General features: G+C 37.9%; 4 protein-coding genes across 8 annotated transcripts; 2 read left to right on the top strand and 2 right to left on the bottom strand.

Moving 5' to 3' along the window:
- Positions 1–1464: 1464 nt before the first annotated feature.
- On the bottom strand, positions 1465–3341 carry LOC141615425 (amino acid transporter AVT6A-like). Its single transcript, XM_074433789.1, has 5 exons — positions 2731–3341; positions 2491–2643; positions 2205–2408; positions 1665–2130; positions 1465–1579 (listed from the first exon to the last, which is right to left on the bottom strand). The coding sequence occupies exons 1-5, from the start codon at positions 3158–3160 to the stop codon at positions 1465–1467; spliced, it is 1368 nt and encodes a 455-aa protein (XP_074289890.1). The 5' UTR covers positions 3161–3341.
- A 521-nt stretch (positions 3342–3862) lies between these two features.
- LOC141612516 (protein SENSITIVITY TO RED LIGHT REDUCED 1) lies at positions 3863–8574 on the bottom strand. Of its 5 annotated transcripts, none has more exons than XR_012529111.1 (5): positions 8394–8574; positions 8228–8294; positions 6531–6616; positions 5331–5433; positions 3863–4812 (listed from the first exon to the last, which is right to left on the bottom strand). XR_012529111.1 is itself a non-coding variant. In XM_074431322.1 (5 exons), the coding sequence occupies exon 5, from the start codon at positions 4850–4852 to the stop codon at positions 4019–4021; it is 834 nt and encodes a 277-aa protein (XP_074287423.1). In that variant the 5' UTR covers positions 4853–4892; positions 5331–5433; positions 6531–6616; positions 8228–8294; positions 8394–8562; the 3' UTR covers positions 3863–4018. The 5 variants fall into 5 exon arrangements, 4 of the variants coding, with proteins under 4 accessions (XP_074287423.1, XP_074287420.1, XP_074287421.1 ...); XM_074431322.1 differs by having other exon boundaries at positions 3863–4892; positions 8394–8562; XM_074431319.1 differs by having other exon boundaries at positions 3863–4875; positions 8394–8560.
- A 2255-nt stretch (positions 8575–10829) lies between these two features.
- On the top strand, positions 10830–11354 carry LOC141615424 (uncharacterized). The gene has a single exon (XM_074433788.1). The coding sequence runs from the start codon at positions 11008–11010 to the stop codon at positions 11236–11238; it is 231 nt and encodes a 76-aa protein (XP_074289889.1). The 5' UTR covers positions 10830–11007; the 3' UTR covers positions 11239–11354.
- Positions 11355–13441: 2087 nt separating this feature from the next.
- On the top strand, positions 13442–22064 carry LOC141612515 (uncharacterized). The gene is made up of 13 exons (XM_074431318.1): positions 13442–13608; positions 15115–15197; positions 15377–15434; positions 15513–15572; positions 15720–15849; positions 16651–16886; positions 16969–17061; positions 17154–17225; positions 20184–20216; positions 20404–20544; positions 21109–21165; positions 21643–21738; positions 21830–22064. The coding sequence occupies exons 1-13, from the start codon at positions 13513–13515 to the stop codon at positions 21866–21868; spliced, it is 1194 nt and encodes a 397-aa protein (XP_074287419.1). The 5' UTR covers positions 13442–13512; the 3' UTR covers positions 21869–22064.
- The last annotated feature ends 4563 nt before the right edge of the window (positions 22065–26627 follow it).

Genomic DNA, 26627 nt, shown 5'->3' with positions numbered 1-26627 from the left:
AAATTAATGAAATTGAGCAAGTTTATTGCAATAAGATTTAAGAGGGAATTGCACATATAAACAGTTTAAAATTAGAGTGATGTAAATTTTTATTTGTCGTTTAACCTATTATAGTTTGAAAAATTAAAAGGTCAGTGTTTATGTTAAGTATTTTATTATTTGCCCTTAATCTTTACAAATTATTTATTATTTTATAAACGGCGTAAAATTAAAATTATGTTATATTTATGTGTTGCTTACTACAAGGAGCTCTTAGGGTCCTCTTCTCCTATCAAACCTCTTCCCCCCTGAGCTGTTCACCAAAGGAGTTTTAGATGAGGGTCAAAAGCAGTATCTGGTGGCTCCTTTCTAAAATCTGGAACTCCTTATTGCTTTGAAGTCCATTGATCGTCATAAAAGCCCTGGGGTGGATGGTTTCACTTCTGGTTTTTTCCTTGATGCCTGGCCTATTATTGGAGCTGATTTCCAGGCAGCTGTTTATGAATTTTTTGAGAAGGGTACTCTGTCCAAGGCTGCCACCTCCACTATGCTGGTGCTAGTTCCTAAGATTAACACTCCTTTTTCACGACCATTTTTAGACCATTTAGGATCACCCCGTAACACCCTTATTTCAACATTCACAAAATCTGCAGTTTCATGATTCCAAAACATACAAGAACTCGTATTTTGGTTATCGTTTGACCATCCAACGATCTCCGCAAAGACCGCCGCAAACAACCATCCTTTTCTCGAAAAATGGGTACCTGAGAATGGATTTTTGTTGGAAGTTTTAAGTAAAAACTAAGGTGGCAGTTTTTAGAGTTTTTTTTAAGTAGGGGGTAATTACAAAAACCATGTTTATAGTTGGGAGTAGTTACCAAAAAACCCTAATAATAATAATAATAATAATCGAACACAAGTCTTCCTATATCGCTGAATTACGCGGCCAAATACAACCAGTGTCGAATATTGGTCGCGTCATGGTCGCGCCTTGGTCGAATGCCTGTCGCTTAATAGGCTGTCGCCCAGCTCCTCTTCAAGTTGTATGCGCACATGATTAGTGCGCCCAATTCACGCACCACGTAGCTTCATAGGTTTCCGGGCCTACGAATCCTTGGACTTGGAGTCTTGGACTCCGTCTCAAACATGTAAAACCGTCCTACATGCTCTCCTTCATCGTTTCCAAGCTTCATCTTCGATATTGAGATCCTAGTTCCGCCATTGTTACAACTTCAAGCATTGTGCCATTATAAGTCATAAAGTACCGCCTTTGTCACTTGAATTTCACTAATTCGACCGTCTTAATACATGCTAAAACCTTCTCATCAGAAGTATATCTGATGGCATTGAATAGTACGCAACAGTAAAAATATGAAGGACGTTCCTGATTCCAACTCTCTTTTTATATATAGTTATAGGTATGCAGACAGTTGAACCCTAATTTACAAGCAAAACTAAAAATAAAGAAGACGAAAACAAACCCCTTCAAATCAAAGAGACAACATTGTTGTATATGGCTATTGAATCTAAAAATACAGCAAGAAAGATCAAACTCCATGCATATATCTTGTCTTCTTTCGTTGCAATCTTGGGACGATCCCTGCAAAACCATAACATTTATTCAGCCAATAAATTGTACGTAAATAAATGAAAATGATTCTGTTTCTGGCGATAAAAAGACTAACCTGAGAACTATAGAAGCAGGGAAAATGAAGAGGATTAGAGCTCCAACTGTGGCTCCAATAAACTGAAAGACTACCCAAATACTTGGAAGCGACACTGCTCCGACAAAAATAACAAGGAGTAGACCCAATGTGGTCATAGCAAATCTTTTGTCATCTGAATCCAATGGGATGGCTTTGTTAAACATAAGGCCGTCAAAGTTAAGTCTAAGCGGGTAAAAGACAACCGGGAACACAAGTATTATATAGGCCGCGTAGCTAAGGCGAACCATGGTATTCAAGACTGAGCTATATGGGACTCCTAAGTCCGAATCAAAGTTGGATAGGATGTCAGAAGCGGTTGAATCTCCAAATATAAGGAACCCGAATAATCCTGTCATTAGATATATCATACTGCAAAGACTGATAGATGACTTTACTACTCCTGTCATCTGAGATGGGTCTTTTAGCTCTTGCTGTATCGCGTGCACTGCAACATAGAAACCCATCGAAAATAAGCATTGGTATATCAGAAAAATTGAAAGTGATAGATCAGAGAATGACCATTAAAGTGGCAGATGAATGCACAGACAAGCACCGGAACTGCACTGAATAGATTCAAGAAGGATCCGAGATTGTCCATGGTTGGAAACAATGCTGGTGGCTGTATTGTTCCCATTGTCAATTTGTAGCTCGTAACACCGATGACAATCAGAATAAAATATACTGTCAGCCCTACTGCTATTCCGGATGTGTATTTCAGAGATTCTGCAACATTTGCGTGATTTTGTAAATTCAAACCTAGCAGAGATTATCGGGAAGAAAAGAAAAAACAGGAAAGCTTACTGACCTAAACGCTTAACCCAGGATGTTGGAATCAACACGAAAGAGATCAGAAAGATAAGCACAAAGACGCGGCCTGTCCACCAGTGTTCTCCGAACCACTCTTCCAAAATGCCGGGATGGTGAATTCCATTAGATGTTGATGCAGATAACACATCACCTGAACATTTAAGACACATGAGCAATTAAATTAAATAAACCAAATACTGTATTTGGATACATATTTGGACCATATAGAAATATTTACCTATTATTATGAGGTAAATCATTGTGGAACCAATGTTGTTGATAATAACACAAATCTGCAACAAAACCTCGCCAATCCTACCAAAGGCGTCACCCATAAGCTGTCCGTAGGTGTATGCTCTTCCATGGTCGCTAAAGCGAATCATAATTTCAATAGAATACTTAGTTAGAAAACCAGAAACCAAAATCATTAAAACTCCTGGAATGACACCTAATACTTTGACAGCAGCCGGTAAGCCCATAATCCCGGCACCAATCATGCTACATGTGAGATTAAAGACACCCGTTATATGTGAAGCTGTGTTTACATCCTGCGTTTTTAAAATGATCGAGTGAGCTTGTAACAAGGGCACTCTTTCATTCGTCTGTTCTAAGCCCTCAGTGTCGCTTAATAGACGACTCTTCTGACTCTCTAAATCAATGAGACTCATTGTGTTTTGGTCACTGAGTCACAATACTATAAGACAGTCGTCGAAGTATGCAAGCTAACTTAATGCATACAAATCGACACAGCCCGTGATGTGATTCTTAGGAGAGATGATGTCGAAACACAAAAACATCATAACCAAGGAAAGGCGGAAGAACGGGGTATATATCATCCTAGAGCGTCAGTTGAAGAAGAGACTTGGTACTCTAACTCCAAAGTCATTGGATGCCACCATTTATGCAACTGACATAACGTGCTTGCCTTAGTTACATATTACTTATTCAAGGAAGGTATACACAGCAAGTATAAAGCGACATATCCCAAGTTAATCAATCTTTATCAATTACTGTCATCGTCTCCAAAGGTGTAGGGACTGTCATCCTTAATTTTTTAGTAACGTGATTGCCAGTCGGAAATATACAAACAAAAAGAAACGGTCGGACAGTTCATCAACAGTGTGCATAGCCAATAATTAATTAGTTACAAACAAAAAGACACGGTCCGACAGTCGGGACAGTTCTTAAATAGTATGCATCAGACGGCTATTAATTAGTTACATTTGTGCTTCATTTTTAATCTAACTGGTCAAATTAGATTTGCATATGTCAGCACAAAAAGACTCCAACTTTACAGAATGAGCAATCTCACTGAATAGAGGAGAATTTTAATCAAACGTATGAAAATGAAACGAATAATAGAACGATAATAACAAAAGGTGTACAAGTGTAGTCATAACTTCAAGTGTTCTCTGTAAATGTATGATAAAAATACAAAGAATGAGAAGGAAATACTCGGTACAATACAATAATCAATACACCTTTTACAACAAAAGAGCTAACAAGAGTAACATTTTCAATAATAACTAAACAATCGGCAGCCCTTTCTCAGATTCAGGGTTGAAAAAATGCCAACTAGATTCATGGAAGGCTTTACAATGATCATCAGGAACCACTGGGATTCTGAACTCGTCTGTGAAGGTTCGAGCAATTAAGATACGCTTTGTGTAAGCGGAAGCTATATAGTCCTTGACCACTGAAGCATGATGTTCATATGCCTCAAAGCTGTTTCCAAACAATGCCATATTCCTCAGCTTGTTCACATCCCAGTTTGTCTCTAGCAAGTTATGATACAACACGGCCTCACAATGAGGCATAAAGAATAACATCGGCTTTACAGTCTCTCTTCGACCTTGCTCGTTCAACGACATAACAGAACATCCTAAAGATTCTATAACCTTTATTTCCGTTGCCGAAAGAACCGGGTCAAACACTTCAATCTCTCCTACCCATTCGAAACGTCTCTTCATCAAGATTGCAAGGCTGAGTTGTAGCCTAGGAGCTTCAAAAGATTCAATGCTTCCTATACCATACATCACCATGTTCATTTTTGGTTCGGAACCCAAAACTCTAGTAAAACAAGTAGAAACTTCAGGATCTTGGATTTGATTAATAAAAAGATCATAAAATTTGGAACTCTCCAGTTTTTTCAAGCAGGTTTGCATGTTTTGCACTAATTTCAATTTTTTCGTGCTGTCAACTTCAGTGTCTGGTGGGGCCCACGGCTTCTGGTGCTCGTCTTCTGGCGGGGGAGTCTTAGGCTGCCCTTTTCGTTTTTTGCGACGAGGTAGAACTACAATCCAGTCAGGATCCACATATTCTGAACTCTCACATGCAATGGGATCAGCAGCAGCAACCATTGTCAATTCAAGACCCGTCAGTCCTTGATGCAAAAACGAGCTATGAGTGATTTAATACAAAGAACATTAACCGTTTTGTCTGGATTCAAGAATTTAAAGGGAAAAGAAGGTAAAGAGATGGATGATATTTCGCTTGTTTAGTTAGCAAAGTGGATGTTCAGGGATTTAGAAGGGAGGGAAACTGAATCAGTCTATTTCTCTCCTACAAGGAAAATTTAAAACCCTCTAGCATAGGAAAAATTTAGAAGCAAAACTCACTCCCTCATTCCCCCAATACCCCTGACCCCATCCCATTCCCTCCTCTTTTTGTATCCAAACACATCTAAAATGAGTGTAGAGCCATAAAGCGTCATTAACCCAATGTTTCCATGATTGTAGCCTACGGGAGAAGAGGGATTTGACGTAGTGAAACTAGATCTAAAAATCAACATCATATAGTAATAGAGTAATAGCACAAGATGAGAATTGAGATATCTACCTTACGATGCTTATATTTGGTTCTCCTGCCTAGGACCGTATCCTGTGCAGCCACGCCCTACTGCCCTGGCTTTGCGAGCTAGAAATTTTTTAGGGTTAAGCACCTAGGGATGTGCATATCAAACAACATTGAAGATAAGACACGGTAAATAAATAAAAATGAAGAATATAGAAGACAAGCTGCTAGTGTACATACACTTGCATAGTTTCATACATTTGCCCACGATAAATTTGAAACACCACTATAACAATTAGATTATTTAGCCTCATCCCCAGTATATAAGACAATTGAATATCAGTATACTAACAACAGCAAGAGATAATAAAAGATATTCAATGTGTAACTCGTAAAGAGAAAAAGTTCACAAGTCACGAAAGTTGGCAAACTAAACAACATTTACTAATGTAAGGCATGTTTGGATAAGGGGATTTAGACGAAAAAGGAAGGGGACGGAAGTGGATGGTGGAGGGAGATAATTTACTTTGTTTGGTTAGCAAGACAGAGACAAAGAGATTTGGAGGAAGAGAAATAGATCCCTCCTACAATGCAAATTAAAATCCTTTCAACGCGGGCAAAATTAAGATGAAAAACTCGACCCTTTCCCTTTCTTCCTTTTCCCTTTCGTCCGTCCCATCTCCCCGCTTCCCCTCCTTTTGATTATTGGGCTTAAACGCGGTCTAGGCACAGTGTTTTAAGCTAAGAGAATAAGTAGATGTGAAAGACCCAAGCTAAGTTTAATAAGTTAGCTGTTTGAAGATAGCGACGGACAGACAGTAACTGTGATGTGATAGAAGGCGGCAGTGTCAACAGTGAGAAGAAACTCATTTAATTGAGCCCCTTGAATTACAGTCTAGAAGACTCAGGGTGGGAGACGTTATCATCGTTGTTTCCGAGTGCAAATTCAGCAATATATGTCTATAGAATACAATCTTTGTAAGTTTATGCTTCTTCAGTCACTTTCCCCCCATTCACGTTTTTACAGGCTATTTTTTAATAAAATATCCATAATGCCAAGGAAACTCTAACAAAACATCAAATTGACACAAGGACTTTGAGCCCTTCACCTTCTTATGACATCCTCCAACCCACCTGAGATTGGTACTAAAAACCAAAGGGGTATTGCTACCAACAACAACAACAATAGTTTGAAAATAGCAATTTCGATATTAAATTCTTATAGGATAGTGATCAAATAGTAACCTGATGTTGAATACGCTCTTTCTGGCTGATCTATGCCTTTCTTTAGATTACATTATACACCAACACCGAAGAGCATAAAGCAACAACTGAAAGGGAAGAAAACTTCTTGTAAGAGAGCTTACCTAAGGTTTTAAAACAACAAGAAACATGAGGAAGCTAAAAACAGCCGCACGAACAGCAATTATACAAAGCATCTGTCTTAGGAACGCAAAAACAAAAAACAAGACAGAAAATGGTATAGCCAAGCAAGAGGGACAGTTCTCAGTCATCTCCATTAGCAAGAGGGGGCCAAGTAAAAATAATACGGAGTACTTCGTGTCGAGTTTATGTCAAAACATTACTCAAATACAAGACCTGAAGAAGAGAACCAAGAGCAGATCGAAACAGTGCAACTCTGAACTCATAATAGACAACCCATAGTCCTCAAGTAATACAAACAAAAATGAACTAGATATTCACAGTATCTTACCTTATGCTAATGACAAAATCAGCCGACAGCCACTAATCAGTTACTTATAACATTAGGCAGATTACACGCAAATTGAGTTAACTCTACATTTTTATCAATCACCTAATAAAATTAGGCAGACCACACGCAAATTGAGTTATAACTCTAGAGGGAAGCAAGAAATTTTATTAGAAAAAAGGAATTAGTGAACGGAAGTAGGGAAACCACGAAAATGTTTGAGCTTTTAGCCCATTTCCTATGTTAGTAGAAGGCAATTTAATACAAGGAGCCTGCTTAAATCTTGTATACACCCATTTCATAAAAACCTCCTTCATTTTCGACACTGTCCTTTCGAATCGCCTTATTGAGTTATACGCTAAACAACAATAGCAAATCAACATATAAAATCATCACTTGAGCATGATTTAGGCGCTAGTTTACACACACACAAAAAACGACAGAAACAACACAATAATAGCTATAAAATCATCACAAAGGGAATGAAACACAACCACACTTTTGACCCTCTTGGATTCACTTCCAGCTCCAACACCTTCACTATATGATGCAACTTATTGAGTTAATGCAATGATAAACAGTAGGTGATTGGTAGAATCAGATGTTTAAAACCATGGTGATAAAATAATACTATTTCCTAATCTAAAGTGTAGTATTATGTAGCAATATAGCATCTTCCTCAGAAAAATCATGTAAAACATCAATAAAGCTAAGCCGCTCTCTTGGACTGCAGTAATGGGTCGTATTCTTTAATTCATTCCCACACGTATAATTACTGACAAGCTTCATACATTACTTACAAGTCAGAGACAAAACAATACTCTTTCGTAATATTATGTGAGATTAGCAGATGGGTGTTTATCAGCTTGTATTTTGTAAGCTTTCAAACCAAAATCCCACTTCACTTCAATAAACACTCATTGGATTTTAACCCGTCAACTAATTGCCGGAAATTACTTCGCAAACTGCTCATTTACGATGACTTATTCTTTTTGTAATGCAAGGATTGATTGTGGAGGCAGGAGCTTTCTTGGATAGTTGTGTTTGGGAAGTCACTGAACACAAGAACACAACTCAAGTAATACACAAATCAATCCCTAACTACAACATACAAACCACAGGTGGAACCAAAATTTTCACCCAATTCCCCCAAGCTTAGTCTCGACAACAACCAAATTCATCCAAAATTATACTGAGAAAGCACAAAAGTTGAAAAGTAAGGATGAAATACCAAAGAAATGCAGGTGGAATTTTCACTATAAGATTTGAGATTAATCCCTTAAATTACAGCAATTATCCTGCAAAGATGAATAAATTGGGTTAATTTCGACAATTTAAAACACAAATCCAACCCTAATTGAAGTAATTAGGAAATTGTAGGGTTAGTATGTGCTAACCCTTAAAATTCGACCACAAAGAATCCAGACACGCGCGGTGGGGGAAGAAGCAGTGGTCGTCGATGGAGGACGTCAAGTGTGAGGGGGGTTTTGGGTCTGAAGGACCTAACCCGAATAACCTGAACCAGACATCCGTAGTAGAGATTCAAGTTTGACCGAATTCGAATTGCTCAGGTCCAATATAATCCGACCCTAAAGTTTATTAATTTCATTCTGATTATTAGCCTTAATAACTCGATATTTTAATTTGCCCGAATTGACCTGATCCGACTCAATCTCTTTGCAAACTCGAACTGAATTGACCTAAACCCGGTCTAGACCACCTGTTTGCCAGGTCTTGTAGGGTCTATGTATTATTTATTTATTTATTTTTAGGAAAGCATTTTAGTCATCACTCATAACCGATGGAGATTCGAGGATACAACAATCACAATGAACTTTGGTACCATTCTTATCCAAAATCTAGTCGAGTAAACGAGTGGTAACAAATGAGTCATATCATCACCGGTTTCCGCTATCGCGCGTATCGGGACCAACTCGAACTCGAACTCGAACTCGAAACTCATAACTCGAACTCGAACTCGAAACTCATAGCTCGAACTCGAACTCGAACTCGAACTCGAAAGTCAAGTTAGTACAATGTACTTCGTACTTGACGAGGGTGATTATTTCATTTCACAAAATTATGGATTAATTTGTTACCTTTGAAATACTCCCTTTAATATTTTGAAATTTTCCCACAATAATCTACTCTTGGTCGACTTTGGAATCGTCCCATTTTCATCACTTTTAGCGTACTTTTGAAATTGTCCTCATTTTAATATTGACATACTTCAATCACACCTTCCGTCAAAGTCATTTGTTTACTTTTAATTTGGCACAAAGTCAACATATAAAAGGGATGCTAACATCTCGATTTCCCGAGTTAATGCATCAAAACTCCAATTAAGAAACAATTATTATAAAGTCCAAAGTTTAGTGATTTACAAACCAAGTACTTCATCCATTCAACTCCAAACTACCATATTGGTTTTTGCATACTATTCACAAATGAATTTTCAATTGCAATTTTCTCTCAATATATAAGTGAAAATATATTCTTATGGGATCTTATTTGATTCGTCTTTACGAGTACATTAAAAATATGTAACTTTTATAATTTTTGCATATACGTAGCTAATGATATTTACCGCGCAAAACATGCGTTGGCAAACGTGAAAAGTGTACTATGGTAGTTTGGCAAACGTGAAAAGTATTAAGACTACAAATGCAGCTAGCAGTGGAAATATGAGATAAGTCTAAAGTCAAAATGTCAACAATCTAATCTAGACTCTCGACATGACGTCATGCTCGTACCATAGCCGCACCAACATTCATGGCATCACCATCATATACCTGAAAGTCTAACTGCTCACCAAATGATCGAAAATATCAAGTGAACCACGACAGATAGTAGAGTTTGACACACATGAAACAAACAGTTAACCACATGATCGAGTAGAGACAATCAATACACAAGTAAACCTCAAGGTGATAATGTCCAAGATATCATGATCAGACTGATATCATATACCTGAAAGTCTAACTGCTCACCAAATGATCGAAAATATCAAGTGAACCACGACAGATAGTAGAGTTTGACACACATGAAACAAACAGTTAACCACATGATCGAGTAGAGACAATCAATACACAAGTAAACCTCAAGGTGATAATGTCCAAGATATCATGATCAGACTGATAAGGCAATTGGACATCAATGCGTGCTACTTCCTCCATTCAACTTCACTCTACCTATTTCACTTTTGTACACTATTCACAATTGTGTATTCAATTTCGATTTTCTCTCGATACGTAAGTAGAAATATATTCATGTGGGATCTTGTTTGATTCGTCTTTACGAGTATATTAAAAATATCTAACTTTTATAAATTTTGCAAATAAGTAGCTAACGATATTTAGCGCGTAAAACACGCGTTGGCAAACGTGAAAAAGGAAAGTGGTAGAGTGGAGTTGAATGGAGGAAGTATAAATTAAATCACCCGGCAACAATATCAATGTGGGCTACAAATCACACGACAATAAGTGATACTCAAATCACGTGGCAAACGCCAAACGTGCTCAACCACACTCCCTGAAAGATAAATGGGCACATCTCCTTTGTGGTGGACCCATAAGAAGAGGCTCCGGGCCACCAATTGGGTCAAAATTTGGGCCGGTATGAGTGTATGACCCATCTAAATGGAGGTGCGAAATGGATAATAAAGGCAGAAATTTGGGCCGGTATGAGTCATCTAAATTTAAGGAGTTACCAAACTCACAACTTCCACGTAGCAAATATAGCCCTTAAAAAACGACACGTGTCACCGACATTTTCCATCTTCAAACACCTAACAATAATAATATTAACAAAAATAAAGATAAAGATGTCCTAAACACAAAATCTAAGTTGAACGATATATTTCTCCTATAAAATCATGTTTCGCGTAGCATATAATCTTACCATCTTCAGAAAAGTTGCTCTACTAATCTACCTCATATATAACACTATAGTCCCTTCCATTACGAGATTATTCTAATTTACGTACCTATTTCTTTCAAGTTATTGGAAAACATGCCAATATTAGGAGTGCCAATCTGTGTACAATGTGGTACGAGAAGCAACCCGTGTAGATGCAAGATAGTGGGTCCAACCTTGGGGTTTTTAGCTTTCGCGGTGGCGGCGGTGGTGGAGTGGCCGTTGGGGGTATTGGTGTATCCCTTTAAGCATAGGAAGGGTCGTAAGATTATGGGACATCCTTCTAGTGTTGTTTTTCCTAGAGTTACTAATGCTATTCCCATTTGATTTTCTATTATGTATAATGTATCATGTATGTAATCTTGTTCGAAGACTACTAAGAATGTTTTTTCAAATTCTACTAGGAGACAATGATGTACTCCGTATAAAATAAATTTGAATGAGGCACAGGCGTATCCAAGGGGGGTGCAGTGGCTGCAGCTGCATCCCCCAAAATGAATAAAATATAGTGTAGAGTTAGAACATCTTCGTACTAGTGTCTCAGCGGTAGAGCTTTATACTGCAGATCTGAACATCCTGGGTTCGAATCTTCTACCAGCCAATTTATTTTTGCATGTTTACAGAAATGACCGCACATTCAACAACATTAAATGCATGTATATATTGCCTCTTAGACCTTAGTGCTACGTTTTGCATTTAAGATGCACCACGCCACCACCTTAAATATAAACAAAGACAATTAATTATTTTTGTATTTGTTCTTCAAAAGTTTATGTTAAGAATATATTTTGTACGGTAATTATTGCGTGAGACGATCTCATTGTATAAAATGACCAACTTATTTGTTATTAGTAAATGATGAGTAGATTTTTTACAAAAATATACCATTTCACGGTGGGAGACCGTCTTATCTATCATTTGTGTATAAATATAATTAATTTCGTTTGGACTAAAATTAATGGCGGGATGCGTTGAAATTTTGCACCCCCTTCGTCGGATTTCTAGATACGCCACTGGAATGAGGTTAACCTTATTAATACTCTCTCCACATCTATTTGTTTTACCCATTTACCGTTTTAGAGGTCAAAGTAGGGTACCTTTCAAAGAATTGAAACTTTGATCATAAATATATCATAAAATATAATCATTTATAATACGATATTTACATGGTTACATTTGTTATAACAAAAATCTTTCACAAAAAAATAATTTTCAACTGAAACAAATAATGTATAGGTGGTTAAAATGACAATTAAAGCGTCATTTAAGAGACCGTATATAAAGTAAATGGGTAGAACAAATACACGTGGAGGGAGTAATAATACTGAATACGGAGTACAACCTTACCCATGGCTCCCTTATTAATGCAAACGATTACTAGCTAACGGAGAGGAATATGTACTCCAGCATGTGTATAGGAAAGCAAATTTTTGTACTAATAAATCGCCAATTTTGGCACTTGGGTTTCCTCTTGGTGACACTTCATGCTGCTCTTAATGCACGGTTTATAAAGTTTTTTTTTTATTTATACTAAATTAGATATATAATAGTGGTATTTCATTAGTTATTCATTTTTCTCATCATTGCATTTTGCTTTGAAAAATAAAAAGTTAAAACTGAAAACTAATTAAAAGAATTGAGTAGTATATTGAAATGTACGAGTATTTTTGTAAATAATATTTTTTGTACCGTAAAGCTAATGATTCCAATTTACAATTTTTCTCAATTTTTTATTTCGGAAGTAATTAAAACGGTTTATAATTTTGTTTTATACACAGTAATAATAGAATGAGTTAAGTCATCCTCAAATAATAAAATCACTAAAATATTTAGTAAATTATAGTCTATGGCAAGGCTTGCCTCAAAATCAAATGATGAACCAACCACACACGTTACAAATTAAAATCACCCTCCTTATAAAACCTTCTTAAATAGTCCATGGCAAGGCTAGCTTGTCCCAATGATTTGAATTACCGTGCCATTTATCAGAATGTCTCTAATCTATATAATTTTCGCGGTCGTAGTTTAGATTTGCATATTTTCCCCAGTCATGTTTTTATGTGCATCTCATGAGAAGTGGATTTTATCAAGAGAAAGTTGTGTAACGGTAAGAGAAGTGTATTGTCGAGCTTCAACAAAGCTAACAATAACATTAGTAATAGGGCTCATTCGAAGTTTATTTTGTGGCGAAAGCCAATTAATCAAGCCAATTAAAATCCCGCTAATGTAAAAATAATCACTAAAACTTGGGAGAGACGGTTTCTCACTAAATTATTGAGAGACCAATCTTTCGTACCTTTTTATTTGTATTGCGTACCATTTTTATTGTTGATCGTGACACAGTAATTTCGTACTTATTTACATAATAAATGTACCAATTTTATCCTTACTCATAATTTGTACCTATTTTATTATTTTTAGTACCACTTTTTCTTAAAATTGTACAATCTTCTCTCAATAAAGCTTATTAAGAGACGTCTCTCACGAGACCTACTCAAAAATAATTTGACTAAAACCGACTCATATAAGAAACCGACTAAAAATAATTTGACTGACTGACTGTAGTTTGTGCAAAATTGTCTCGAAAAACTTGGAAAAAGAATGGATGCAGAGATGGCAGGAGAAGTAGTTAAACATGGTTCCACTCTTCTCTTCCTCGATGTTCCTCAGTATACTCTTATTGGCATCGATACCCAGGTCCTAATTTACTTCATTATCTTTTTTCTTTTGTTTTCTAACCAATATTGTTGTTTTTTTACGCAATAAACATCATTTGAGCTACATATGATTCAAATCCCTATATTTTAAGAATTTATTTGATGAATTTGGCGTCACGTTGTATTGCTTTAGCTGCTAAATCGGTGTCCCAAAACTTCGATTTCATTTGCGTGCCAGGTGTTTGTTGAAATGCCTCAATGACCTTTTAAAAGCATGATGAACCCTAATAGAATGGCATTGATTTAGCTCCCTTAGATTTGTATTGTTTCCAAGTCGAAAAATGAAAACTATATGGTTTTGAGGTTAATCTTCGATTTAGACGACTCTAGTTCTGCAAGTGATACTACAAAGTTAGGATAAAAAGCCGTCTTTTTTTTTTTACATAATATGACTGTTTAGGATGAAGGATATTAAGTCTAAGAGTGTGTTTGGATAGCAAAAATGGAGGGAAAGGAAGGGGAGGGGAGGGGGATGGAGGGGAGGGAAAGGGAGGGAAGGGAAGGGGAGGGAGAATGGAGGAGGTCAATTTCCCTCCAAATTTTCCTATGGTGGAAGGATTCTCGTTAGGCTTGGAGGAGGGAAAATGGATCCCTCCAAATTCCTCCCCGTCCATTTTCCTCCTACCTCAATTGTTACCCAAACAAGGGATTTTGTTTCCTTTCCCTCCATCCAAACACACCCTAAGGGCTTGTTTGGATACCAAAATAGGAGGGAAAGGGAGGGGAGGAGGAAGGAGGGAAGAGAAAGAGGCAGAAGGGAAGGGGAGGTAAAATGGGGTGTTAGTGTTTGTATACACACTTTCCCATCCATTGTCTTGGAGGAGGGAAAATAAATCCCTCCCCCTCCATTTCCCTCCCTCCTTATTTGCTATCCAAACAAGGGATTTTAAATCCCCTACTCTCCCTTCCTTTCCTTTCCCTCGAAATCCCTCCATCCAAACACACCGTAAGAGAATTCTCATGGTGGGTTTAATGACGTGGGAGTATCTCTTAGGCCAACCAACTGATGTTCATAACGAAAATTTAATTAATCACCAGAATGAAAGTATGATTCCACTTTCAAGTTTTTTACCGCAAGGGCAAATTTCATGCTAACTCAACTTGAATCAAGGTCATGAGTACCACACCCTCGTGACTTTACCGGTTGAGCTAGCTCACATGCTATTAAGCTTAGTTTTTTGCAATGTGCTTGAAGTAAATGGATCGTGTGGATAGAGCAATCAGACTATCATATTTCATTGCCAATCCGTTTTGTGGCTAGTTGATTCTCATTCATTAATCTGTTTTAGTTTGATTGATGATTCAGAGGCAAAATTTCCCTCTGCAATTGGTGTTTTGTTATTATCTGGTTTAAGGGGATTTTTGTGTTATTAAATGTATTTCTCTACCACGCAAAACATATCTTGAAATAAACTAAAACTATGAGCTCGATACAAGGAGGGTGTTCAACTTGCTGAATCAGTTATATTGTTATATTCGCTGTCAGGTTTTCTCAGCTGGGCCTATCTTCAAGGGTATCAAGATGATCCCTCCTGGTGTTCACTATGTATTTTACAGTGCTTCAACTAGGTATGCGTCCCCGGTATCTTATTTCTATGTTTATATCATAGAGAGTAGAATGTAATGCTTTTTAGTTAATGGCAAATATAAACTTTCTCACAGCTGCTATGCGTTATTGTATTTCCTCTCAGTGTTTAGCCCACCAATTTGGCAGCTTGACTGATTTGGAGCTCTGTATTATCTTGCAGAGATGGAAAGGAGTTCTCTCCTGTTATTGGTTTCTTTGTTGATACTTCCCCAACTGAGGTTTGCTTGCGTTGTAAATCCTGTGAGCTATTGATACACCAGTAAGTGGCGGCATTTCATTTTGTTTGAATCCTACAGGTGATTGTTCGAAAATGGGATCTACAAGAGGAAAGGTTGGTCAAAGTTCCAGAGGAAGAGGTGAGCATTTAGTCATGCTTGTCTGTGTGTGTAAACTGTAAAGTGCTTGTTTAATTCAATCCGTGGAGCTTTTATGAATTTTTACTTCTTTTGTGTCAGGACTTCCTAGTTACAACTTGATTAATGATATCATCTTCTTCGATATAGGAAGAGAGGTATGCTCAAGCAGTGAAATGCATGGAATTTGATAAACATCTTGGCCCTTACTCACTAAATGATTATGGAGATTGGAAGAGGCTGTCTAATTACATCTCCAAAGATGTCATCGACAGAATTGGTATGTAGTTGTGAACTAGGCTTATCTTTCGTGGCCTTGGTATTACGGTGTACATTTCTATACCCTAAGGCCACTTCCCCTCTTGCTTACATTAAGACAGAGACATACATCCTGTTGCCTTGTTGAATTATAAGCACTAATCTGATACTTATAAATGTCAGTCTTACAGCTAGTGCTTTTTTTCAAAATATCTACAACTTATAGAAAAAGTTCCATACTACTTCCATGTATGCGGTCTTGAGCAAGGTTTTAATACTATTGGTTTCGATTAGGAATTCATGACTGAGAAAGGAGTAGTGATGACTAGTGACCTGATATAAACTCTTTGAACAAATTTAGAGACCACAGTAACTATGTAGATACATATTCAATGATATTTCACATATAATGAATAGGGTTTGACGTATCATCATCTTTATGCCAATTGATTCTAGCTGTTTATTTATTCTGAAGGCACCTTCACACTGCAATTTGTCTCTTGTTCTTATTGCTCTTCTCTACAATTTTGATTTCCGCCCTACATCTTTGTTCTGGCGTATTACTTTTATTGTCCTATGTCATCAAAACCCAGTTAGAAGTATACGAGAATAGTGTGTGACCAAGTCTCAGACTGGACTATTTTATAAGTAAGTATTTATTTCCTTCTAGCTTCAAATGAAGTGTCAAAGGATGACATAAGTACGCAAAATAAAAACGAAGAAACGAAGAGTCGTGGTAACATACTAACATACCTTTTGTTTGATCTGATTTATTCGAAGTTTATTTAGACAGTTACCTATTTTTTTTTTTCTTCATTTGCAGAACCTATTGGTGGGGAGATTACAGTGGAATCTGAATCAAGCCTACTTGGCGTCATTCCTAAAACCGCAATGGAGAAAGCTTTAGTTGAACAGTTAGAGAACAGTAAATTTCATACGGAAGATAAAAATTCAGAAAACAAGGGATCCAAGAAAGGATGTTACTATACAACAATCCCTCGAATTATCAAGCAGAAAGGCATTTCTGGAGCAGAACTTACATCATTAAATCTTGATAAGGTATTTCTTTCACAAATCATCAAGATATTTGCTTGGTTCAATTGCTGTTTCACATTTTTTTTTCTTTCGCTGTCTCATTCAGACTCAGATTCTGGAAAGGATTCTCCTCAAGGAATATGATGGTGTTGAAGACAGACTTCTTGGAGAGCTCCAATTTTCATTTATTGCATTTTTGGTATGGATAGGCTTTATAAGTCATTATATCAACTTTTCTATTGATTTTTCTTTATAGTATTCAAATGTTATTGGCGCTCGTGTCTTTTTCAGATGGGCCAATCATTAGAAGGATTTCTACAATGGAAATCTTTGGTTAGTCTTCTACTGGGATGTACTGAAGCGGTAAGTATACGTTTTCGTTACCCTTCCTCGCATTGACACATAGAATTAGTGTATCATAATTCTCAACCACAACTTTTCTGATGTTTGCATCTCATCATGTAAATATTCGTTTTCAGCCCTTGGCTTTTCAGTTCCATAACAATAATTTTGTTATTCGAATTAGTTCTGCAAGATCATTTTAGATTATGGCTTAATCATGTCATCAAGGGTGTGTTTGAATTGGTGGTTTTGAAGGAAAGAGAGGGGAGAGAAGATGACAGAGGTAATTTCCTTTGTTTGGTTGACAAAATGGATTTGGAGAAGAGGGAAAATGGATCCCTCTATTTCCTTCCTATGAGATTGATTAAAATCTCTCGAACATAGGAAAAATTTGGAGGAAAAAATAAAAACCCTCCATTTGCCCTCCGCTTCCCTTCCCTCCTTCTGACTCCCCTCCCCTTTCTTTCCTTCTGCCTCCAACTCCCCTTCCCTCTTCTTTTTGTATCTAAACACACCCTATAAACCATACATCAATAGTAGTTTTAGGAATTATCTGTGGAAAGGCGAACAGAACTATTCCAAGAGCCCTCTTGTGGCGTGGACTGCTATGTGCAAGCCCAAGGATTGTGGTGGATTGGGTCTTAATGCTAGACAGTGGAATTACGCCAAACTTTTTAGTTACATATGGTGGATTGTGTCTAAGACGGATCATCTTTGGATTAAATGGATACACGCTATTTATCTACTGGAGGACTTATTCACCTAAGGCAAGTGGGTCTTGGGCTCGGAGAAGATTCTGTCTGATAAAAGACAAGCTGATGGATGGTTACTGGAATAAAATGGCTAATTTTGATCATCCGTACACAACTGGTAGTGGTTGTCAGTAGGGATGGCAGTGGGTCGGGGACCCGACCCAGACCCTGAGGGCCGGACCCTAATGGGTCGGGTATGGGTCTCATTTTTTCAGACCCAATGGGTATGGGTCGGGTATGGGTCTTAAGAAAATATTTCGGGTCCGGGTCCGGGTCTATGTTATGAGACCCATACCCGACCCTTAGACCCTTTATTAAAGAAAAAAAAATCAAAATTACAACTTTTCTGAATTCATACGGGTAGAAACCCAACTAAAGTCTCTTTCTCTTCCCTCATCCCATAAAGTGATAAAACCCAACCAAACTCTTCTGACAATACCACCACTCCACCACTGACACAAGAAAACCACCACCACATCACTGATACGCGACTGGCAACCACCTCTCTAATAGCCGGCGACCGACAACCACCATTAACGGCAGATTAATAAACTCATAATGTTAAAGTAGTATGATTTTTTTTTTAATATTATAGACCCCATAGCGGTTAATCTTGTTACTAAAGTGGCTGAAACTCGGACCCACGGGTAGACCCAGACCCTACCCTTACCCATAGGGTCCGGGTATGGGTCCTCAAATTTTAGACCCTTGCGGGTCTGGGTCGGGTACGGGTCCAAAGGGAAAATCTCGGGTCGGGTCCGGGTCTAGGCGGACCCTACCCAGACCCTACCCATTGCCATCCCTAGTTGTCAGTGGTTGATGGGAGATACACGAAAGGTTCCTTGGTTCCATCTCGTCTGGAGTGGGCTTAATGTCCCCAAGCACTCTTTATTTGTTAACTTGTTTTGTTGGACAGGATACAAACTAGGGATAGAGATTAATGAGAAAGGGGATATATGATTCTGATAAATGCCCTATGTCTGAAATGCACACTGAAACAGCTCAACATTTATTCTGTGAATGTGGGTATAGGCGTATAGCAAGAAGTACCTAATGGAGTTCCTGGACCGATTGGATGTTGGTCGGCCTGGTCATGTTACTAGATCTAGTGTCTGAAGGAAAAAAACAACCATGCTTAGGAGGAAGGTGATAATAGCGTGTATGGTGAATCTAGTTTCTTTTTATATGGAGAAAAAGGGACAGGTGCAGATTAGAGGGGTGTTTGAGAAGTCCATGCTTGCTTCTTAAACAAGTCTATATGTAAATCTGAGTAAGGTTACAGCACAACTGGTGTAGGCCAGTCTCTAATGCTGATAAACAATGGCTGAGCAAATATGGGCTAGGCATTTAGTCCCTTTGATGTTTTGTCTGATAGTGTGTGAGATATGAGTAGTGTGAGATGACTCACATATGGATGATAACGGTCTGATGTCTTGTTGACAAATTGGCTTTTTTTTTTTCTAATGATAATTTACCTTCTCATAAAAAAAAAAGGACCATACATCAACCCTATGTTTCTGAGGATTTTGAGGTTTTGTTTCTGCAGTTTTACCTTTTTCCCTCTTCATACATCAACTTACAACAAAAAGCTTAATTTACAATCACTCGGGTTGGTGGGTAAATAATGATATAAGTGTGCCTTATACTCCATAATAAGTATGTAGTAGTTGGTTTATTGAAAAATTAATTAACCAATTACAAAGAAGCTTTCGAAGAGTTTTTAGTTTTTTACTGGTTTGAGTTTCATGCGTGAGTGTTTGATAATAGTGTCAAAGTCCTTTCTCTTTTTTCCCTCAAACTATAGTTTCAACAACAACAACAACAACAACATCAGAGCCTTAATCCCAAAATGATTTGGGGTCGGCTGACATGAATCATCCTTTCGAACCGTTCATGGGTGAACGCACGCCTCAAAATGCGAATCAAACTATAGTTTCAACACTTCGACTTTTATGATGACTACCCATTATGTTACGTCCCTTGCTCCTTCAGACTCGTGTTTTACAATGGTTTAAGTTTACTTAAATGCTGAAAATTAAATCAGTAGAGAAATTCTTAACATTTAAGGTTTGATCTTCAATATACTTGAAGTAGTTTCTTTTTTTCCATATATTTTTTTGCATCTTGAATCTTGATCTGTTTACTATGGTTACATCCCTGTGAAATAATATCTGAGACAGAATCTCGCGATCAAAATTGTTCTTATATTCTCTTCTTGGTCTTGCAGCCATTTCATACTAGGAGCCAGTTATTTACGAAGGTAAGATCGAGTATCTAACTATTTAGCTCGAAGTTTGACAGCATACACACTGCTTGAACTTTTAATTGGAGAAAAATCTTTTGACAAAACAAATTGAAGGAACTTTTGTTCTTGAACCGTAACAGTTAATGTTTAGCCTCCTTCCTTCGGTTTTTCCTTTTTTGATTTTTAAAATCACTTCTTGCAGTTCATCAAATGCATATACTTCCAGCTAAAATATGGATTTCAGAGAGAGAATACAAGAACGAGTGGGTTAGAGAAAGAGTCACCATTATTGTTGGATGATTCCTGGTTCTCTGCTGATAGCTTCCTGCACCATCTCTGTAAGGTAATTATCGATTCATTTCTGTCAATTCTACTGCAGGCTACCTTCCTATCTATGACACTGGAAACTCTTAAAGTTAGGATATGTCTACCCAAGTCCCAATGTAGAGATTAGTAAAAATGCACTCTACATTGTCTCGTTCGACTAGTGGACGTGGCTTATATGGCTTTAAATTATCTTGATTTGTGGTAATTCGGGAGTTTGGGTTGTACAATTCACATGAAGCAATGAAGGTTCACTCATACCCTGATCAAGACTGTACAAGCATTTACTCGCAAATACTTATGTTGGCTGTCCGGCCGCTGTCTTGACCGAAGTACCCTTTAAAAAGCATGCGGTTCTACAATATCTTATTATAAAGCCACACGACTTTTTGGCGTTCACTTAAGCTCAGACGTCTGTCCCGTAACATTATCTTTGTTATAACTCAAAGTAAAATGGAATGAATTCATAGGCATATGGCGAGAAAGCGCTAAATTTTAGCAGTTAAAGAGATCATTTTAAAATGTAGTTCGTAAATTTGTTGTGATAATAAGTGTATTGACTTCCTATTGTGCTGTATTACAGGATTTCTTTTCACTGGTCAGTGAGGAATCAGTTGTTGATGGTGATCTTTTGACTTGGGTGGGTATATACTTGACCTGGCCTTTGAATACCATGCATTTCCTTTGAATTACTGTCTTCTTTATTTATTAGATTTGAAATATTCCGTCTTCAAACTGGAATCTATATATGGTATTTTTCGTTCTTTTTCTTATTTTCCCGTAGAGACAAGCCATATGTCCTCATTCTGAGAATTAGTGTCGTCGTATGTAAACCAGGACTACATTTTACACATTTGGATGCATTGAAGTAACATGAGTATGTCATAAATTATTAGAGTTCTTGAGACACTGTACTTCTACTGCCTCCCTTGCCACTACGAAGTTCTGAAATTTGAAACACATCTTTAGTTCCGGGTGTATTATATTTGCACTGTTCAAAATCCATCGTAGAAAAATAAAATTATAAATCTGGTAACATGAGATAGTGTGTGTAACCCGTGTTCAACATTTTACATGTGATTTCTGCTGATACTGACATTTCCTCCGACTCTAACAGACAAGAAAGCTCAGGGAATTGCTGGAGAACACACTTGGGTGGGAATTTCAGCAAAAAAGTACAGTAGATGGTTTGGGTTTCGAAGAGGGCGATGAGGTCCGTTTGATCCTTTCATTTTCATATTACTGCTTTAGGGGTCTTCTTTGTCATACCGTGATACCTTACGGTCTGTCCCTCTTAATTGCAGTACGCCCCGGTGGTTGAAATGCTGGATGAATCAAACTAGTTAGATGTTATAGGCTTGATGCTGCATGTACATATTTTGGAGATGTGAACAATTGCAGCTTTATTACCAGTTTGTAGATGACTGAGAAGTGACTAGTATACTTCCTAAAGTGTAAGTTCGCCAATCATGTCAAACATTCTAACTATTGTGTACGAGACCGTTTTACGATAAATTATGTTAAGGCGTGGATTTGGCCTGGGGTGAGTTCTCAATTTTAAACTTCTATGACATCCACCATTCGAGGAAAAGTTATTACGTTGAATTGTAGGATGATTGTCGAGTTTTTTACCTAAAGTAGTCGTGTTGAAAGGGAATAGGAATAGAGGTGATGGAAACCGAGGAGGACCACCACCATTTCCCTCCCACCAACCAAATCAAAAGCCGTCTAGCATCGAAAAAAAGATATGGAAGAGAAATGCTATCTTTAAACTAGCTTAAAATTCTTCCTTATCATCTCCTCGTCTGGTAAAACATATAAGCAATCAATGCGATTATTAGTAAATAAATATATTGTATATATTTAGTTGCACATATTGTTATTATGTTCACACATATGTTCACATTGTATTACATAAGATATATTGTATATCGACATTATTAAATAATTACGGAATACATTTCTTTCATGGTATCAGTAGTTTAGGTTTTTTTCCAAATCCTAAAAATTCTGCCGTCATCGTCTCGTCATTTGCCACGGCCATGACTCAGGACGCCGACAGCAGCAAAGCCGTCAATGGAGCCTATGGTAAGCCCAACCTCCACCCGGTCTATTTCGTCACTAATATCTTGAACAAAGTCCGCATGCTTGACGCAGTAAAAGTCAATTACTCCGCTTGGGTAAAATTATTCACCCTTCATGCCCGCGACAAGGTAATTCACCACATCGATGGTACCAAGACACCAGCCGAGACCGATCCTACATACGCGTCATGGTGCGAGATTGATGCTCATGTCCTTTAATGGATCTACGGATCCATCTCCGATGATCTTCTTCTCCGAATTCTTGTGGTTGACTCCACGGCCCATGGACGTGGTTGCGGCTCAAGAAACACGTCCATACCAACAAAGGTTCTCGCGCGGCGGCCTTGGAACATGAGTTCACCCACATCTCTCTTGAGAAAGCGTCATCTCTTGACGATTATTGTCAACGCCTCCAAGATATAGGGACTCAATTAAATGATGTCGGCAGCACCGTCGACGATCAACGCTTGGTTCTCCAATTGGTGCGAGGTTTGCCCTCAGAATATGACGTTGTCGGGGCATTCATCAATCAACAGCTATCGTCATTTGAAACCACAAGGAGTATGCTTCAGTTAGAGGAGAAGCGCAAATCAGCACGATCTAACTCTTCTCGTGGTGGAAATAATTGGAACAACAATAATAAATCTTAGCACAGGCAGAAGGGCAGTAAAAATGGTGGATGGCGAAATTCCGACAAAGAGGGTGGAAATTTTGGTGGTGGAAAGCCTTTATCTTCCACTCCGGCAGCCATCATCGTCCCGATATGGCCAGGTTCACCGTGGAACGCTCCCTGGGGTATACCACTGTGCCCATGCCCTGCCCAACAGGGTTATTACAATGGTTAATACACATGGCCTGAACTATCTTCAAATTGATCAAGGTTTCGTCATGCTAATCACAAACATAGAACATACTATTTGATGGATCTGGCCTTTAATCTCTAATTGCAGACAAATTTCTTTGCCTCCTTAAGACTTTAAGCTAGCACACTTGAAAAATGTTCTTGATTCAATGATGCTGATTTTTCCTTGAGGTGTGCATTCAAAAGCAGTGAGGATGCAACTATGCTGATTTTTCCATACACATCTTGAAAAATGTTCTTGATGTAATGATGCTGATTTTTCCATACACATCTTGACACATCAACACATTAGCATATTTCTTGTATATTTTTATTTGAAATAAATGATGTGTCAAGATGTGTATGAAGTGGGACACAGAATAAGACACGAAGGTGAAACAGAGGATCCCCACTACTAGAGATGGCAACGGATCCTGGACCCTATCCAGATCCGCGGATCCGGACCCTGATGGGTAGGATATGGATCCTAATTTTTCGGACCCCGTGGATATGGGTTGGATATGGATCCACTTATTTGAAAATGGATCTGGATATGGATCGGAAAATTTGGATCCATGGGATATGGGTCGGATATGGATCCAACGTTGGTGTGGCGGATATGGATCTGGATCCTATCGGACCCTACCCAGATCCGGTTCATTGTCATCCCTACTAACACTACACAAACACAGTACACAAGTTGTAAGTTAGAGATGGCAACGGATCCTGGACCCTATCCAGATCCGCGGATCGGACCCTGATGGATAGGATATGGATCCTAATTTTTTGGACCCCGTGGATATGGGTTGGATATGGATCCACTTATTTAAAAATGGATCTGGATATGGATCTGGAAAATTTGGATCCGCCGGATATGGGTCGGATATGGATCCAACGTTGGTGTGGCGGATATGGATCTGGATCCTATCGGACCCTACCCAGATCCGCTCCATTGCCATCCCTACCCACTACATTCAAAAGTGTTATATAGTTTGAAAGCATAAATGAATTAACCCAAAATTGTTGATGGGAAACGTAGCATAATTTCTATTATCCTTAATACTTATGTATGTAGTTCTGTGAAACGATTCCATTTTTCTTCATTTGAAATTTTTTTGGATGCACAGTATTAGTTATTGTACTTTACTCTTAATGAAAGATGGAAAATCAGAACTACATAAGTAGAGTCATAATTTCAGTAAATAAAAAATCGAAACACATATAGTTTAAGAATAAGAGTATAAAAAACTCCAAGCTTCTCAGTTATTAGGGAGTAATAATGTAATAATTTTAGAACATTATCAATATAATTTTTTTTTATATATATCCGTGCAAAATTGCATGGGTTCTAAGCTAGTAGATGAATAAATGAGTAAACGACTATGTTTTTGGAAATATGTACTCTTGGAGTTTATGTTGTATGAAATATTTTCTCTAAATAAATACTACATTGTATTTTTAATTTATATATATGAGATTTCTCCGTTGTTTACTATTGTGTACGGGAAATGAGTTACATTTATTTAGTTGGTAAATTAGACGAGCGGAAAAATTTTAGTATCGCAAAATATTGATGCTTTTTAGTGGTGGGGGATTTCCCAAAATTTAACTTTCCCGCCTAAATTATTTTACGACACTATATAGCGTCGAAAAGTGGCAGAAATGATGACAGAAAAATGCGTCAATATAACGAGCATGACGCACTAAAGCGACGATATGAGTGACGCCTAAAAGCGTCTAGAAATTATTTAGCGACAGTTTAAAGCACCGAGAATCCTCAAATAATTAACAATTTTCTTAAAAAAAAAAAACAGAAACTTACGGTCTTGATGGAGCCTTGATTCCGCATGCCCTTAATTGACTAATAAACATCTTTACGTCTTCTAAATCATGGCTTGAAGATAGATTTTCGAGCAAATTTAAGATTTCATAAAAATCTATATCTCCGGCTCCTTCGTTTCCCTGAACTGGTACACCGTATCAATCAATACTATATATTAAATTCAAAAATCAAGGGACTTCAATGTAATTAAAGAAAGTTATACATATTAATTATACTATATAGTTTTAAATCAATAGCACCGTGTGATGGACCCGATTAAGGGATCTCAAAGCAAATATTACATAGTTTGGGTTAAAATTAAATTATATAGAAGCTTTGTAAATTTCCTAAACATGGTCAATTTCCTTAAAATTAAATAATTAATTAAGATGGTCAATTTCCTTAAAATAAAATAATTAATTAAGATGGTCAATTTCAAGGAAACTAAAAGAAAGAAGATGTCTGGTAATTTTCCTAAATATTTATAGAAAACTAGAATATGGTCAGTTTCCTTAAAATAAAATAATTAATTAGTATAAACATGCACACCTATGGTATTTGTTCCGGGTATGAATTCCGAAGCAGGTTTGTTTACCACGCTAGCTTTGTCGAATAATGCCTCTTCTAGCCTTGACTGCTCTCCTCGGCCTCTCCTGCAACAATGAGCAAACTGAGGGCTTGGCTTTGTGCCAAGCGTACTCACTCCGACGCTCAAGTCAGTGAACTTATTGTGATTAAGTGGTATGTTGCTTGATGACGTGTATTGTAGAGAGATGAGAGAGATAATACCAATTTAAGGGGTTCTTAGGTTAGATTCCGGATCCCTTCCTCAATGAGGATTGAGGAGTATTTATAGACTTTCACCTTTTGTCACGTAGTGGCCAAGTGGGCCAAGTGGCATAGCAGGTGGAAAGGCGATCTACCCTCGGCCGAGGGACCTATGGCGGCGGCGAGAGCCTGGTTGACTCCATGCCGAGGGTTCTTGGATATGAGTACGCGGGTAGGTGCCCGGTGGTAGGTTGCCATCCGAGACCCGGTGGCCGGCAGCCGAAAGGTGCATCGGTGGGATGTCTAAGTCATTGGCTTCTTTGTGGATATCTTTGACCTCGTTCAATATGTTGACTTGGTCAGCGGGCACAGAATATGCCCCATCAATTTGCCCCCAGCGTAGTCTATGCCGTGGTATGGGCTCCGATGTATGCTGAGTGTATATTCTGTGCAAGTATTTTTTTGCAAAATTTCTGGTATCGGCTTCTTCTGAAGCATCGGCGTGGTTCTTGTTAGGCCGCATCGTATCCCCCTCCACATGGATGTGTAATGGACATCAAAATGTGGAAGAGAAAGTCTTCTTAGCC

This window comes from Silene latifolia, chromosome 11 (genome assembly GCF_048544455.1).
Source record: "Silene latifolia isolate original U9 population chromosome 11, ASM4854445v1, whole genome shotgun sequence".
NCBI classification, from domain to species: Eukaryota; Viridiplantae; Streptophyta; class Magnoliopsida; order Caryophyllales; family Caryophyllaceae; genus Silene; species Silene latifolia.
This window is presented reverse-complemented; position numbering and strand designations above follow the sequence as displayed.